The sequence below is a fragment of the Ovis canadensis genome, chromosome 19, assembly GCF_042477335.2.
Source record: "Ovis canadensis isolate MfBH-ARS-UI-01 breed Bighorn chromosome 19, ARS-UI_OviCan_v2, whole genome shotgun sequence".
Classification (NCBI taxonomy): domain Eukaryota; kingdom Metazoa; phylum Chordata; class Mammalia; order Artiodactyla; family Bovidae; genus Ovis; species Ovis canadensis.
Window position 1 is genome coordinate 73,385,066 of NC_091263.1, and position 15,318 is coordinate 73,400,383.

At 58.0% G+C, this 15,318-nt stretch overlaps 1 protein-coding gene across 9 annotated transcripts in view; it reads left to right on the plus strand.

The window, feature by feature from the left end:
* The window catches only part of IQSEC1 (IQ motif and Sec7 domain ArfGEF 1), a 138,348-nt gene extending 130,336 nt beyond the window's left edge, over positions 1 to 8,012 (plus strand). For 5 of the 9 annotated variants that reach the window (XM_069562211.1, XM_069562210.1, XM_069562214.1 and 2 more), the window contains exons 13-14: positions 3,535 to 3,584; positions 4,670 to 5,527. In XM_069562211.1, coding sequence (XP_069418312.1) covers positions 3,535 to 3,584; positions 4,670 to 5,167 — 548 coding nt within the window. In that variant the 3' untranslated portion in view covers positions 5,168 to 5,527. Of the gene's footprint in view, positions 1 to 3,534; positions 3,585 to 4,669; positions 5,528 to 6,649 lie in introns of those variants that run through there. The other 4 variants (XM_069562218.1, XM_069562215.1, XM_069562219.1 and 1 more) reach the window with 2 other exon arrangements.
* Positions 8,013 to 15,318: the final 7,306 nt, after the last annotated feature.

The following is a 15,318-nucleotide window of genomic DNA, read 5'->3' on the forward strand; positions in this document are numbered from 1 at the left end:
CCCACACCCAGCAGCGCTTCGTCCCTTCAGCATGTTCATTTCTCAGAAGTTTTCCCCTGTTTTCTCTATTTTTGAGTTGGATTTTTTCCTTTGCTTCTGTCTCATCATTTTTTTATTTTCTTTCCATCATGAAAATGTGAAGTGCATGGCCAGCGTGAGAGTCAGGCAGGGCTTCTCAACCGGGCTCTGCTGACTTCTTGGGCCGGACCATCCCTGCCGTGGGGGCTGCTCTGTACAGGACGCCTCTGACCACTAGATGCCAATAGCACCCCAGTCACGACAATCAGACACCTCCCTCCAGATTGCCAGGTGCCCTCAGCAGGGAGAGGGCAGAGTCTGGCTGGCAGCGTGGCTGTGGTTGAGAACCTCTGGTTTTCGTGCGGCTCGTGACACCCAGCTAGACGTAACCGAATTGCTCTGGGGCCCTGCAGGCTGGAGCCCAGGGCCTGTGTTTGGGTTTGTGCAGTGGGGCCGCCTCAGGCCTCTAGGGGCCTCTTCCAGCCCCCGTGGATAGGAGTGGCCTCAGCGCAGCTGGCCAGTTACTCTGGCTGCTGACGGTCAGGACCCCAGGCGTCCGCTCTCTCTAGACAGAGCCATGTGCCAGTGCATGGCTGTGTGAGGGGCCAAGCTCCGAGCTCTGGCTGGTTTCTGTCGGGGATTCTCAGCCAAGAAGGACTGCAGGATACGCTGAAGAGGGTCCCCAGGAAGAAGCTGCCTGTTCCCGACAGTGGGAGGTGAGGTTCCGCGGATGTTCCAGTCCCCGCCTGGGACAGGCCCCCGCCTTGCGACCACCACAGGAAGACAGGCCAGCGTCAGCCATCTCCTGAAGAGGCCACAGGCGCGCGCTCTGTGCTGGACAAGGTCAGGGAGAAGTGCTTCGAGGCAGCGACGTCCCCTCCTGCGTGCCCGGCTGAGAGGGACTTGCAGGGGATGGCCCAGGGGGAGGGCCAGTGAAGCCCAGCAGCGGGCTCGTCCTTGCTCCCAGAGCGGCTGCGCCAGACTTGCGACCACCCAGCTGTCCAAGAGCCAGGACCCCAGGGACAGGGCTTCAGCCCGCCGTGAACCTCGGGGGCCCGGGAGGCAGGCATGGTTTGATGGCCCAGCAGGACCCAGGCAGCCGGCTTGCCAAGAGCCAGAGGAGGGCGCAGCCCCGACCCAGCTCCTGTGGAGCTGCGAGGCCTCATCCAGTCTCCATCCGTGCGGTCTCCCTTTCGCCTCTGCCGGGGCCCCTGCTCATTCCGGGGGCACCAGAGCTGTGCCAGCCCGTGATCAAGGATCCCAAGGGCCTCCAGGCAGAGCCTTGCTGGGCCTACACAGCACGCCAATTCTGGGGCTTTGGCTCCAGCTCTAGGCCAAGTCACCCCTCTAGGTCTCCGTTCCCCAGCTGCAGGGGCGACGAGCGCTGCCCCCAGGGTCTGAGAGAGTCACCGCCCGCAAAGTGCCGGTGGGGGGCCTGGCCCAGCGTGCCAGCTGTTGTCACCCTCACCATTGAGAGGACCACAGACAAAACCTGGGGCGGGGCCCTGCTGGCCTGCTGGCCCGCCCTGAGAAGCCAGCAAGCTGTGAAGAGCCACACCAGCTGTCCATCCAGGCGCAGCTTCCGAGCTGGCCGTGGCCAGGCTGACCGGGCCTTCTCTGGCCCTCGAGAAGCGCCGGCTAGGATGGAGGGCTCCCTGAGGCTCCTGCAGGATTCCGAGATGGGGGCCCCCAGGACTGCGCTGTCCTGGCCCGTCCCCGTCCATCAGTAGATGGGGTGTGCGTGTCCACACGCCTGTACATGGCCTCCAGGGGGCAGGTGCCCACAGGTGTGCCTGGACTGGAGTGCAGATGAGCGCAAGGACATCCCGCATCTCCTGTTGACCTGCAAAGTCCAAGAGATGATTTCTAAGAAACTCAGATTCCCTCCTGGACATACAAGTAAGAGCGCTCCTGAGTCTTGGCCCATGCTGGGCAGGAGGGGTTCTGTTTAGCTCCTTTGAGGCCCAGCACTGAGCCCGGGCCTGGCCTGGTCCTGGTGGGAGAAGCAAGCTGGCTGCAGGGCCGAGCAGGACACCGAGGCGGAGAGTCAGCAGGCTGCCGGGGGCCGCCCCTCCCTCTGCAGGGTCCCCCTCTGGCGGCTGGGGACTCTGTTTCTGCCCCATGCTCCTGCGCTGCTGTGCTGAAACAAGACAAGAAGGGGATGTCACCCCTCGTCCATATCTGCTGAAAGATGAGGAGGGACAGGTCACCCTCGGCTGGGGACGAGGGCCACGTCTGCGCAGTTGTCCGTGGTCCTCAGCACCACATCCGCCCTGCAGCCCGGTCCTGTGGGCTGTGGGGCTGGGACCCGACACCGCCTTCAGGGGACCCCAGGCTCCCAGCTGGACTCAAGTCTGGGGGTCAGCAGGTGAAGACCCAGGCCCTGGACACTCCCCTCAGCCTGCTGTTGCAGGCACGTGCAGCTGCCGCCGTTTCAACCCAAAGGGTCCAGACACACCCTGTCCGCCCAGCGCAGGTCGGGGTGTGGGCCACACCACGGTACAAGGCCGCCCCTTCCGTCTCCCGGGCACCTGGGCTGGTCCAGCTCAGGGGCAGCATGGCCAGGGTCTCCCGCCTCATGTGGACAGGTGGATGTGGCATAAACTGCTCGCTGTGGGAATGAAGTCTCTCAGTCCATCGGCCAGAGCCCCCATCTCCTGGCGTGGACAGAGGGCACCTGTCCTGCGCGGTGGGGCTTGTAGAAGCCGGAAGAATGTCTGGAGTCCCTTCTCTGCCCCCAAGAGCTGGCTGGAGGCTAGACCCGGCCAAGCCCTCAAGCTGGGCACCATCGTCCCCAACAGCCTCGGTGTCCTGCAGGAACCCCCAGAGAAGTCATCTGGAGGGCCCGTGGAGGTTGGGGCAGGCTCTGGGCCTCCAGAACCAAGAGGAAGACTCAGCCTCCTCGGGCATGGCCAACGCGGATCGCATGCCTGCCTCGTGCCATGTGTGGGGCACTCCGAGGCGTTGTCAGTGAGGGCTCATGGCCGGGAAGGTGTGTGGCATCCCGGGGGGCTGGCGCCCACAGTGGAGAGAGCTGGTCTGCGGGCCCGTCCATGCCCCCGGCCAGACACTGCACAAAGCAAACGCGGCCCCAGAGAGAGGGGACCTGGAGCTCGCCTCCTGAGAGTCCCCACGCCCTGCAGGCCGCAGTGTGTGTGTGCGTGCGCGTATGTGCGACATACGACTGTGAAATCCACCAAAGGGCAGTGCAGGACCACGCTTGGCTCGTTTCAGCTGCTGGAGGAGCCGGCCCGTCCCCACGGGCCGATGGCCTAGGGTTCCCCCCACCCTCCCCGGCACCCACCCCACAGGCTTCCGGTCCACGAGAGGGGGATAAACTTGGGCTGGTCGGAAAAGTTTTTTTTTTCGTCTTTTTGTCTGTCTGGTTTTTTTTTTTGCTTTTTAAGAACCGCGTTGTCTTTAAGTGGTCAGCGCCCTGCCCCCGGCTCCGCCGGGCCGCGGGTGGCAGCGCGGGCCGCGTCGCGTCTAACCTCTGGTATTGCATGTTCTGGGCAGGGAAGCGAGGGCGTCGCAGCAGTGCGGGATCGCTAGAGAGCAATGTGGAAGTAAGTAGGAGCCCGTCCGGCTGGCTGTGTGTCGCCTCCCGTCCTCAGTTTTCGCCTCTTGTCTATTTTTTTGTTCGTTTTTTTTTGCTCCTCCTTCCCTCCTCCGCAGAGGCTAGATCCACCCCGCCTGCCTGGCACGTGCATGCTGCCCGCCTAGACGCCCCGCGCCCTCACCGCTTGTGGGGGCTGGATCGGTGGGGCGGGTCCGGGTCTGTATGTCACGGTGTAGTCTCCGCTTAACCCCCGCCCCGCGGCCCCTGAGCATGGTTAACACCCGGCTCCCGCACTCCAGGCACGGCCCCGCCCCCTCGCTGTCGGCCCCGCCCTCGGACTTCCACGCTCCGCCCTCCCCAGCGCTTCTCCTTCCTGGAGGTTCGATTGCTGTGTGTCTGCAGTCAGGGCGCCTCGGAATTGCTCAGCCAGCTCGGGGGCGGAGAGCCGGGGGAGAGAGGAGTTCAGTGTGGATTTCATGAGGTTCCATTCATCCTCCAGCCATCTCGACATCCCTGTTCTCATCTCCGCTCAGCTTGCAGGCCTCTCTGTCTCCTCTCTTCCCGTGTTTGGTTGGCGTTAGGTAGTTAGGTAGCCGCAGTGAGACGCCTAGGCGGTGCCCACCCGCAGGGGGAGGCTCCCCCAGCCCCTCCTGCGGCCCTCAGCACCCCCTCCCCGCAGGCAGAGCACACGCCCTCGGACACTGAGGACCCAGGAGAGCTCAGGGCAGGGTGTGGGCGGGAGCGGGCCCTTCTCCGCCCCGCCCTGCACACGCCGCTCACAGACACCTGCAGACACACGGTTCTGATCTGAAGGCGCGGGCCACCCCCCAGGCAGGGTGCTCAGCAGGGCTGCGTTACCCCCACGGGTCTCTCCCCCAAGGCCCCTCGTGGGCCGCCAGCTGACCTGCACGGCAGTGTCCGGAGGTGGCCCCTGAGTCCAGCCTCACGCGGCCCGGCCTCTGCAGCCAGCACGTCGAACTAAGGCTTAGCAGTCACTGGGTGAAACTTTTTAACATTTTTTTTTTAAAGAATCATTCTGCCGTAAGTGCGCTAAGCTCTTTTAATTTTGGTTTCTATGAATTTCCTTTTTAGGGGTCCATCATTAGCAGTCCTCACATGCGCCGGAGAGCTGCTTCAACACGAGACTGCCCACCTCGCCCACACCAGGCCATGCCCAGCTCCTCCTCCCTCCTGGGCTCCCTGTTTGGGAGTAAGAGAGGGAAGCCCCCTCCCCAGGCGCACCTGCCCCCAGCCCCGCCCCCGCCACACCCTGCGGTGGGCCACCCCCAGGGGCCTGTGGAGGGCCCCCTCGCGGGCCCGGCGCATGGGCACCACGCCCAGTACTGCCACCTGCAGCAGAACCCGCCCCCCTACCACCACCACCACCACCACCACCCCCCGCAGCACTTCCAGCACGCACACCAGTGCCACCACGGCCCCCACGGGGGGCACCCCGCCTACGGGGCCCACGCGCACGGCCACCCGCCGCTGCCCGCGGGCCACGCGGCGCACCACCACGGGCAGCCGCCCGCCCCACCGCCCCCCACCAGCAGCAAGGCCAAGCCCAGCGGCATCAGCACAATTGTGTAGACAGCCTGAGTGGGGGTCCCGGACCCCCCCGGAACACATGCACACCACACAGGCGCGCCCAGGGGTGGCAGCCCCAGACCAGACCCAGGGCACCTTCTGTTTGCACCTCCCCTCCGCCCCCCGGCCTGGACGGACCCCCCCGAGCCCCGGGGCTCGAGTCACAGGGAACACAGCCCCCGGTTTGAGTTGGCAGGGGTGCCCCTCAGCCCGAGAGGTGGGCCTTGGCCTCCACCAGTCCGGAAACGGTGCCGCCGGCCGGGTAGACGTTGAACCGAGTCCCAGCCCCCATCCCCACCCAGCTCCCAGCTCTCTGCTCCCTCATTGTACCTGGGGGTGATGACCCAGCCTAGGAAAAGAAAAGATGACACACAAAACCAGAGGCAGAACCAAACACATACCCCAAAACTTGCTGCATTATTGCTCTTTTATTGACAATGGGCAAAACCTAAGTAGACCTGATATGGTTGATGAAAATACGTAAGTAAACTTTATATAATATAAATATATAAATATATAAATACATATATACATATATATATATATATACTGTATAGGTAGGATTTGTGTGTGAAAGGCAAATGTTTCAGTCCACAGAATTAGCAATAGAGACTTTACAAGGAGCCCCACTTACCTGATAGGAAGACAGAACCTTAGACAAACGTGTGAGATTAGACCAAAAATGTAAACGCTAGGGACAAACTCAGATACTTCCATATTTTCGTAAGAAGAGACGCCCCACCCCCAGGACTGGCTGAAATCTTTACGCGATCACTACTAACTGTGCCAAGTAACATAGCATCTAAGTGTTTTCAAAGTCCGATATTGCTTTGTATAAATCCTTATTTTATTAACAGATGACTATCATAGGTAATCAGTATTATAACTGCTCTGTTATTTCAGGTAAGCAAATAGATTTTAAAAATGCAGTGAACTCTACCGTAGCGACTCGGGAGCACTAGTGCAGAACTGGTTGTCCCGGACCGTTGGCTTCCCAGACTCTTAGACACTTTAAGTGGCTGCAATAACTGTGAACTTCCATGATCCATGTTCCTTTCGTACGCATCCGGTTTACTGCACACTCATTCAGAGCCCCCCGCGGGCGCCCCACACCCGGCAGAGAGGCGTTCATCTCCCACATGAAAGCGACCAGCTCATGCCCGTCTCCCCAGCACCATAGCCCCTCATCCTGTCTCCAGCCGCCGCAGGCAGACGCCCCGGAGAACCGAAGGCTGCTGCTCCTGGCGGTTAGCGATCCAGGGCGGTGTGTGTGCTTCCCGGCTTGTTTTCTGAGTGGTGGCCGTGCCCCTCGTGATTCCATGTGGCCGTGTGCTCGCACGCCCCCGTGTTACGCCTCCGCGGCCAGTCCGAGCCCGGCGAGGAGCGCCCCGCGCCCGGCCCTCCCGCTGTGCTCTGTCGCTTCCGTGTGTGGGGGCCCCATCCGCTCCCTCGGGGCCGGAGTCACCCACGGGCCGTCCTTTGTAGTTTCAGCCCTTCGAGCCACTGCAGCCGCCTGTGCTGTGCTCCTAGGCCGCGGACCAGAGGACCGCCCCGGGCGCTGCCGGGCGGGAGCCCCCGCAGGAAGGGCGAAGCTGGCGCGGGACTGCACGGGCGCGGGGCCCTGGACTGCGGCGGGACAGCCCCGGGGCTCTGCCCACCCCACCCCACCCCTTTCTCGCATCATCCAGGTCTCCAAACCAGCAATTCTGCAAGCCGAGCACTTTGTTAATCTCCAGAGAGAGCAAATACAGCAATCCAGAGTTGAGCCTTTTTTTTTTCTTTTTTGAGAGAAGTGTGACTTTAATCTGCCCGCCTTTATCTTCTCGTCCGTGTGGTCCTCCTCCCTTGGGCATCTGCTCAGAGAGATGGGAAGCATGGCGTGTCTGTTCTGGTCCGGGGTTGGGCTGGGGGGTGGGGGGGAGGCTCCCCAGTTCCACGGACCCCGAAACTCCCGGTCACCCCGCAGAGCCCGGACCCCAAGGCGTCCTGTCTTGCGGTTTCAAGGGCGGCGGCGCGCCTGGGAACAGTCGACGTGTATTGCATGTCCTCCGGCGTCAGGCGCGGGAGGCCGCACTGTGTCTCGATTATTTGCAAAACTCTCAGTGTTAATGTTGACAAATAGTTGAAGTAAAGTGGTAACATATTAAATATGTCGGCTTTTCTTCACAGTCTGTACCAATCGTAGGATCTAACTGTAAACTCCAGGTTGTTCCAGAAAAGATGCAGGCACGCTGGCTGGCAGCAGGCCGCACTTTCCAGAGGGCCATCCCTGATGGGGCAGAGCCCAGTGGGGTAGGGCTGGGGCACAGGGCACCCTCTCTCTGTGAGCCATTCAGAACCCCCACCTCCGATCTCTTGGGTCCACAGGGCTGGGCGCTTCCCGCTTTCTGCTGGCTGGGTTCCAGTCAGTGAGGTTTCATCAGCGTGTGTGTTTCGGGGACAAACCTATCACGGGATGAGTGTCCCCAGAAGGCACACTGTTCCGTGGAGGAGGCTGGAGCCGGGCTGCCCCGACCTCACAAGGAAGCAGACGTTACTGATGGGCTGGTGGTCCCAGGCACTTGCCTGGGACCGCTCTCTCGGGACCCCAGCCCACCCCAAGGTCCGCTCGCCCGCACAGCAGGCGGAGGTGGGGTGTCACCAGGCCGAGTGTCCTCCATTCTGTCAGGACACACGTGGGGCGTTTCACTCACAGATTATCTCAGCAGGAGACCCTTAGAGGAAGCAAGCTGGTACCATCACCCAGCATCTTTTCTGGGACAACAATGAAGTCATGTATTTGTATTTTTTTTTTAAGTTTATGAATGGATTGTATAACAATGTAAAAATAAAGTTCATCCTAATATGACATGCGCCTCTTACTTAAAAACGTCCTCAGTCGTCCTGTGTAGAGCGATTTTTGCATCCCCCACCGCATGCCCCCGGAGCCTCTCGGTTTTAAGATGAGCTAAGTGACAGCAGGTAGCACACGTGACCCTAGAGGCTGACTCGGCACCGCACGAAGCCGTGTCGCCACAGGTAAGCATGCACCATACCGTCCGCTGCAAAACACCACCGCCCTCCCTGCCTGAAAAACGAGCCCTTCCGTAAGTATCTTAAACACGGCAGCGGTGATCCAGGAGGCAGTTTGCAGAGTGAGTCGGCGTGGGGCTGGAATGGGGGCGGGGGGCCTGGTCTCCGTGTGACCCCGCTTGCAGTCACAGGGCACACTCAGCACCGTCCCCTCTGGGGCCCTGTCACTCACCTTCGAGTCGTCTCCCACAGTTAGAACCAGGACTTGAGTGCAGGTTGTTGAGACCTCAGGGGCCCCCTGGCTCGAGGGAAGCCCAGCACCCACCGTGTCACTTTGCGGAGAGAGGAGTGGCTTTGTTTCCCTGTGTGTTCTGTTTGTAAGTAACAGACTCTACTGATGTAAAACCATAGCTGTGACCGATGTGGAGAAGCAAATAAAGTCTTCGAAACACTCGCGTTCTCACTTTTTCTGGGAAGACCGGCTGTTTCCCTGTCAGCCGGACACAGAGATCCCCAGGTGGCGAGCTGGCCCATCCCTGGTTGTGACCGCGGTGGGCTGCAGCCTCTGGGAAAACTCGAATTTGAGGATGCTGACAGGTGACTTAAGATAAAGGTACTCATCGCAACGTAGGCACTGGTAGAAGATTCCCAAGGTATTTATAATTTCTAGCAGCTTTGAACAAAATTTTGTGCTTTCGTTGAATTAGAGGAGATGGACCCTATGAAGCGTGGGGCTGGGCGAGGTTGACTTGTGGGCAGAAAGACACCCAAGGGCCCAGCCCCCATCACGCGATGGGTAACATCACCTGGAAGCCAGAAAGATGGGTTCTGTTCTCCCAGAAGCAGGGGTGCTGCAAGAGTGTGCTTGGCTGGTGCTGTTTCTCCTTTCCTTAAACCCAGATAGCTCCAAAGAATACCCTCCTTGAAAGCTTCGCTACGTACAAGGTAGCTGAGGTAAAACCGGTTCATCTGATCTGCAGGCAGCGCCAGAGGTTCACGTCAGTGGCCACGATCGGCGGGGGCCCACCCTCCACAGAGGGGGGAATTCCCACGGGAAGGCGTTCCCAGGTTTCTGCAGCTGGATGATGGCCCTGGGTTGGGGGTGCCCTCCAAGGGAGGGGAGCTGGTTCCCGGAATTCGCAGAGATCCTTCAGCCTGTGATGTCACCTCACACAGAGCTGCCGCCACCTGCCACTCAGCCAGCACTGCAGTTTCAGGCTTGTCTCCCCGGGATGGACGGGGTTGCCTCCGGCCAGCTTCTCTGTGCGCAGCGCCCCACCCAGCACCGCTGCAATCAAGATGCATCTGAAAGCAGGCTGCTGGTTGTAAGGGGGTGGGGGTCATGGCACAACCGCGGGCTGATCTGAGGGTGTCTGAGTTGCCAGCTGTCTGCAGCTCCTGCCCCTGAGAGTCGAGCCGGGGACGCAGCATGCAGTGGGACTCCTCCGAGAGCAGTTCCTGCTCAGTGGCCGTGCTCCGGAGCTTGCCTTGTGCTTCATCGCTCAGCAGCTTTCACTACTGTTCACACGCCCCGTGGTGAAACACGCAGCGTCTTCGGTTCCAGTCTCGCCTTCGTCTCAGGAGTGGCAGGGGCTGGTGCGGGGACACCTCCTCTGTCTCCTCTGCTGGCTGACACCCCTCCCCGGAGCCTGGAGTGCTGGCCTCGAGGTCACAGAAAGCCGTCTCCCTTCCTCCTCTCGGCACACAGCCCACCCTCTGTTTTCCTGGAGAAATCCCCGGGTTCAAATCTCCAGCCCAGAGCACCTCAGACGCTTTGTCCAGGACCAAATCCATGATCGCACGCACAGCTGGGCTCCTGGGCCCCCCTCCACCCCATTGGTGAACAGCGTCCCTGCGAGGGGTGCAGATTAGAGCTAGGGAGTGTTCTGGACGCCTGTCCTCATCCTGACTCCAAGTCTGTGCTGCCAACAAGCCCTTTTGACTTGGACCTCCCTCTTCACGTCTCACCTGCCCTCAGGCTTGTCCCCTGGACTAGAGCCCGGTACCTGGGCTCCCGGCCGCCACGGTGGGCCCCTCAACCCCTCTGCACTGCCACCAGGGGAGTCTTCTAAGGGTGCTGCCTGCTTGAAGGCACGTCAAAGACTTTCTGCTGCCCTCAGGATTCAAAATAAGCCTGCAGAAGCTCCTGGACGTGGGCTGGGTGTCTGTCGCCTGTCCTCCCCGCTTCACCCTCACTGTGCCCTTTCACTCCAGCAGCGCTAGTCCTTCAGACGCCCAGGGAAGCCGTGTTCCCCTTGCCTCAGGGCCTGTGCAGGCGTGGCCCCTGCTGTTCCCCAAACGTAGCATGACGCCCGCGCCTTTGTTGAGTTAGTGCCTATTTCCTGCAGCCAGTTTCAGCCACTCTCTGCTCTGCGGTGCGTTCGCATCGTTGCATGTTCAGGGACATGATCATCAGTTACTCTAAGTGTGACAGGGTCAGGTCCTTGCACAACTGTGAGCCCGACAACATGTGGCAGGAAGTAGGGCTTTCGTGAATGTTTGCTGAATGAGCAGGTGAGTACCGATGCTGGAAGAAGGGAGCTTAGTGCGCGATGCAACTTGGAGATGTCAGAGCCCTGGGGACGCAGCTGGGTTCTGTGCTCCCTGTTAGTTCAAGGAATGGTCTGGGCGAGGGCTGGAGGCTTTTGCTCACTGTGTTTTAACTTCCTCACATATGGCTTAGTATTTGGAGCATTTGGAAAGAACAGACTCATAACAAGTGTGGGGAGGACTCGTAGTCCTGCTCCCCACAAGTTACAGCTGAGGCCTTGGTCTCTCCGCTTCCCGCCCTGCTCTTTGGGCATGTTGCTTGGTTCCCTGGCTCAGATCTTTGGGGTGTGTCCCAAACAGTCTGCAGGTGCTGTTCAGTGCCCCTTGTGAAGAACCGTCTAGGAGACGCTGGATCAGAGTTAAGCCGTTAGTCCTGCAGAGCCTCTTAGAAGGATGGCGTTGTGTCGTGACTCTCAGAGGCAGTCTGCGCCGCGTTTCCCAGACGTCCGTAGCGGCGGACTCTGTCGTGTGCCCAGCGTCCAGTTCAGAGGTGTGTCTGTGCCAGCTGCCTCTCCTTTTTCCCCTGACATATCCTGGCCTTCACGTAGCGTTGTCTCGGTGAATAAGGAACAGACGGGCGGAAACTGCAGTGTTTCTGAGCAGATGTGGTGGCTCCAGGAGGAAGTGGGGGCCTGGGCGAGTGGGGCGCCCGAGTCTGACTTTTAGGGCAGAGTTCCTGGTCTGGGCGATGACACCACTCTGCTGGCCTGGGGTGGCCATCCGTCCCCCTGCATTGCCTCCAGTCGGGCGTAGTCATTTCAGCCCTCACTTGCCTCGGGAACGCACCCCACCTTCCAGCACAGAGTGGGTCTGCAAGAAAGAGGGCCCAGCCGTGGGCAGGTGTGCCGTGAAGGAGCTCGTTTCTACTCCCGATTCTGACCCTTTGAGACTTTTAGGGGTTTAAAGGACGTGTGCTGTGAATCTCTGAGAGATGGCCTGTGCTGAGTTTCCCAGACTCTCTTGTACCCCTGACCACACTCCCACGTACCTCCACAATGTGACCAGTGTCCCATACGGGAGAAGCCCATTTAAACCCAAAAGGTGGAGACCACAGCTCTGGAGGTGTCACCAGCCGTGGGACTAATAGGAAAGAAAACATTCTAGGATAAAAAATGCCAAAGGATCATGGAGGCCACTGGAATTGGAATCCCTTCCCACATCCTGAGAACGGGTCAGAAAAAGAACAAATAAAACCTCTCTAGCCCAGACCGACAGCGTAACCGGGAGAGGGCAAACATCACAGGTTGCAGTGAGTGGTCAACGGGGGCGTGAACGTCTTGGACGAGCAGAGCTGCCTGGATCCAGAACATAGAGCCTGCAAGGGCTGCGCGGGACAGAGACGGCGCGACCTTGCCGCTGTCCCCACCCTCAGGGCAGACCACCCTCAGGCAGCAGCAGGGACCCTGCATCCAGAGGAGAGGGGGCGCCTTAAAAGAGGCAGGTTTCCTGAAGGCCTGGTAACAAAGGACAGGAAGGGGCGCTAAGATGAGGGCCCTGTTCAAACACGTGCTGTCAGAGAGTCAAAGCTGACGGGACTGTAGCTAACCAAATCAACATGAAAACATGACTAAGACGTGCCAGTGGGGAAGAAACGGTTGCAATGAAGGAAAAAACTGAAAGCAATGCTCCCTGGAACAACTCCATGGAAATAAATTCGGAAAAACCTAGATAAAACTGATAATGAGGCAAAACTGATCCCTGGAGAGACAGACATTTAAAACACAAATTCCCATAAGAGAATTAGAAAAAAAAAAAGTAATCCAGTGCCAGGTCCAACTGCTTTCTTAGAGGAATTCTTTCAAACCTTCAAATTTAAGATAATCTCAATGTTACTCAAACGGCTTCAGATCACAGCAATGGAAGGAAAACTTAGGAAAACTTTTTTATGATATGACTATAGCAGTGTTTTCTAAACCTGGTAAAAGCTGCATAAATACAAACCCACAGACAACCGAAGCAAAAATATGGATAAAACAATAGTAAGCATCTAAGGAGGCATTAAATATAAACAGATACACAGTTATCAGTTATACCATGAGGGGGTTAATCCACGCATGGTTTGCAGTTGGCCCTCCACGTCCCCAGATTCAACCAGCTTCGGACTGTGCTCTCCTATAGTGGTGGGTTTTTTTTTTCTTATGTTTTTAATTTTTTTATATTGGAGTTTGGCCTCCCCAGTGGCTCAGCAGATGAAGGACCCACTTGCAATGCAGGAGACACAGGTTCAATCCCTGAGGTGGGAAGGTCCCCTGGAGGAGGAAATGGCAGCCCACTCCAGTATTCTTGCTGGAGAATCGCATGGACAGAGGAGCCTGGTGGGCTGCAGTCCACGGGGTCGCAGAGAGTTGGACACGACCGAGTGCGCAGACATGATTTCCATTGCTGTGTTTGTTTTGAGCATACAGCAACCTAGTTCAGATTCTTTTCCCATACAGGTTATTACAGAAAAGTGAGTTCCCTGTGCTGTGCAGCAGGTCCTTGTTGATTATCTACTTTATATATAATAGTGTGGCCAGTCGCTCAGTCCAACTCTGTGACCCCATGGACTGCAGCACGCCGGGCTTCCTTTCACCATCTCCCTGAGTTTGCTCAAACTCATGTTCACTGAGTCGGTGATGCCATCCAAGCATCTCATCCTCTGTCGCCCCCTTCTCCTCTTACCCTCAGTCTTTCCCAGCATCAGGGTTTTTTCCAGTGAGTCAGCTCTTTGCATCAGGTGGACAAAGGATTGGAGCTTCAGTTTTAGCATCAGTCCTTCCAATGAATATTCAGGGTTGATTTCCTTTAGGATGAACTGGTTTGATCTCCTTGCAGTCCGAGGGACTCTCAGGAGTCTTCTCCAACACTACAGTTCCAAAGCATCAAGTCTTTGGCACTCAGCCTTCTTTACGGTCCAACTCTCACATCCATACATGACCACTGGGAAAACCATAACTTTGACTGAATGGACCTTTGTCGGCAAAGTGCTGTCTCTGCTTTTTAATATGCTGTCTAGGTTTGTCATAGCTTTCCTTCCAAGGAGCAAGCGTCTTAACTTTGTGGCTGCAGTCACTGTCTGCATTGATTTTGGGGCCCCAGAAAATAAAATCTGTCAGTGTTTCCATTTTTTCCCCATCTATTTGCCATGAAGTGTTGGGACCGGATGCCATGATCGTAGTTTTTTGAATGCTTGAATATTGAGTTTTCACTCTCCTCTTTCACCTTCATCAAGAGGCTCTTTAGCTCCTCTTCACTTTCTGTCTTTAGAGTGGTGTCATCTGCATATCTGAGGTTGCTGATATTTCTCCCAGCAGTCTTGACCCCAGCTTATGCTTCATCCAGCCTGGCATTTCGCATGATGGACTCTGTATACAAGTCAAATAAGCAGGGTGACAGTAGTGAATCCTCTCTAGATAGTTTAAAAGCCTTCGTATTATACCCGCCCTGGTCAAATGACCCTGAGGTTTCCGTCCCCTGGAGTCTGGCAGATGCGGAACGGGCGCCGGGAGAGGCACCGGAAGAGAGCCCACGGTGACGATGGGAATCGGGAGCCAGTGTGGGGAGACCTGGCCTTGAGTGCTTCTCGTGGGAAAAGGGGTGCTGGGGGGCCCGGGCACACAGTGACTGTCGCCTCTAGTCACTGGACGAAATGCCACTGAATGGGCACTTTGGAGCCCCGGAAGGGCTGCCCCTTGAGGCTGAAGACAGTAACGACGGCGACTCTCTGTAGGAGAACGCAGCACTTATTTCAGGTGCCGAGCAAGGAGTGCGGGTGGCCAGCGCCTAAAAGGCCTGAGCGCCCACAAGGCTTTGAGGAAAAGGTTTATAAAGGCAGGGCGAGGGAGGGGAGTCGCGGGGTGTGCAATCTGCTTGTGGATATTCTGATTGGTTGCGGGTGAGGTCATCAGGATTTAGCATTATCAGCCTTCTGGTTCCAGCCGGCCTGCGGTCTACGTGCTTGTGGGCAGCAGGCAGTTAGATTCTGCCCCCTGGTGGGGGTTTCAGGCTCTGCAGAAAGGCTCAAAGAGCGCGGCTCAGAACGTCCTCTGCTGCCCTTGCCGTGCGCTCAGCCCTGAAACGGGAAAGTGCAGTCGCTCAGCCGTGTCCAACTCTCTGCGACCCCATGGACTGTGGCCCACCCGGCTCCTCTGTCCATGGGATTCTCCAGCAAGAATACTGGAGTGGGCTGCCATTTCCCCTCCAAGGGATCCTCCTGACCCAGGGATCAGACCAGCGTCTCCCGCATCTCCTGCACTGCAGGCAGGTTCTTCACCTGCTGAGCCGTCAGGGAAGCCCTGTATTGCCTTTGAGGAGGGACTCGAGGTCCTTGACTTTGTTTACGGTCTGAACTATTATCATTTTGTCTTGCTTGACTGTCTTCCTTTCTTGCTTCAGCTTCTCACTTTCTGATTAAATGTGCTCTTTGACTAAGGTTTTTCTACAGACAAAAATGCAGGCGGAGGGCATGGGGGGAGAGTCCTGTTCTAGAAAGACCCCAGAGGAACCTTTTTGTGATTGTTCAGTCGCTCGGTTGTGTCTGACTCCTTGTGACACCCCCCCCCCCCCGCCCGCCCCCATGGACTGCATGGACCCCATAGGGTCCTTCTGGGTCA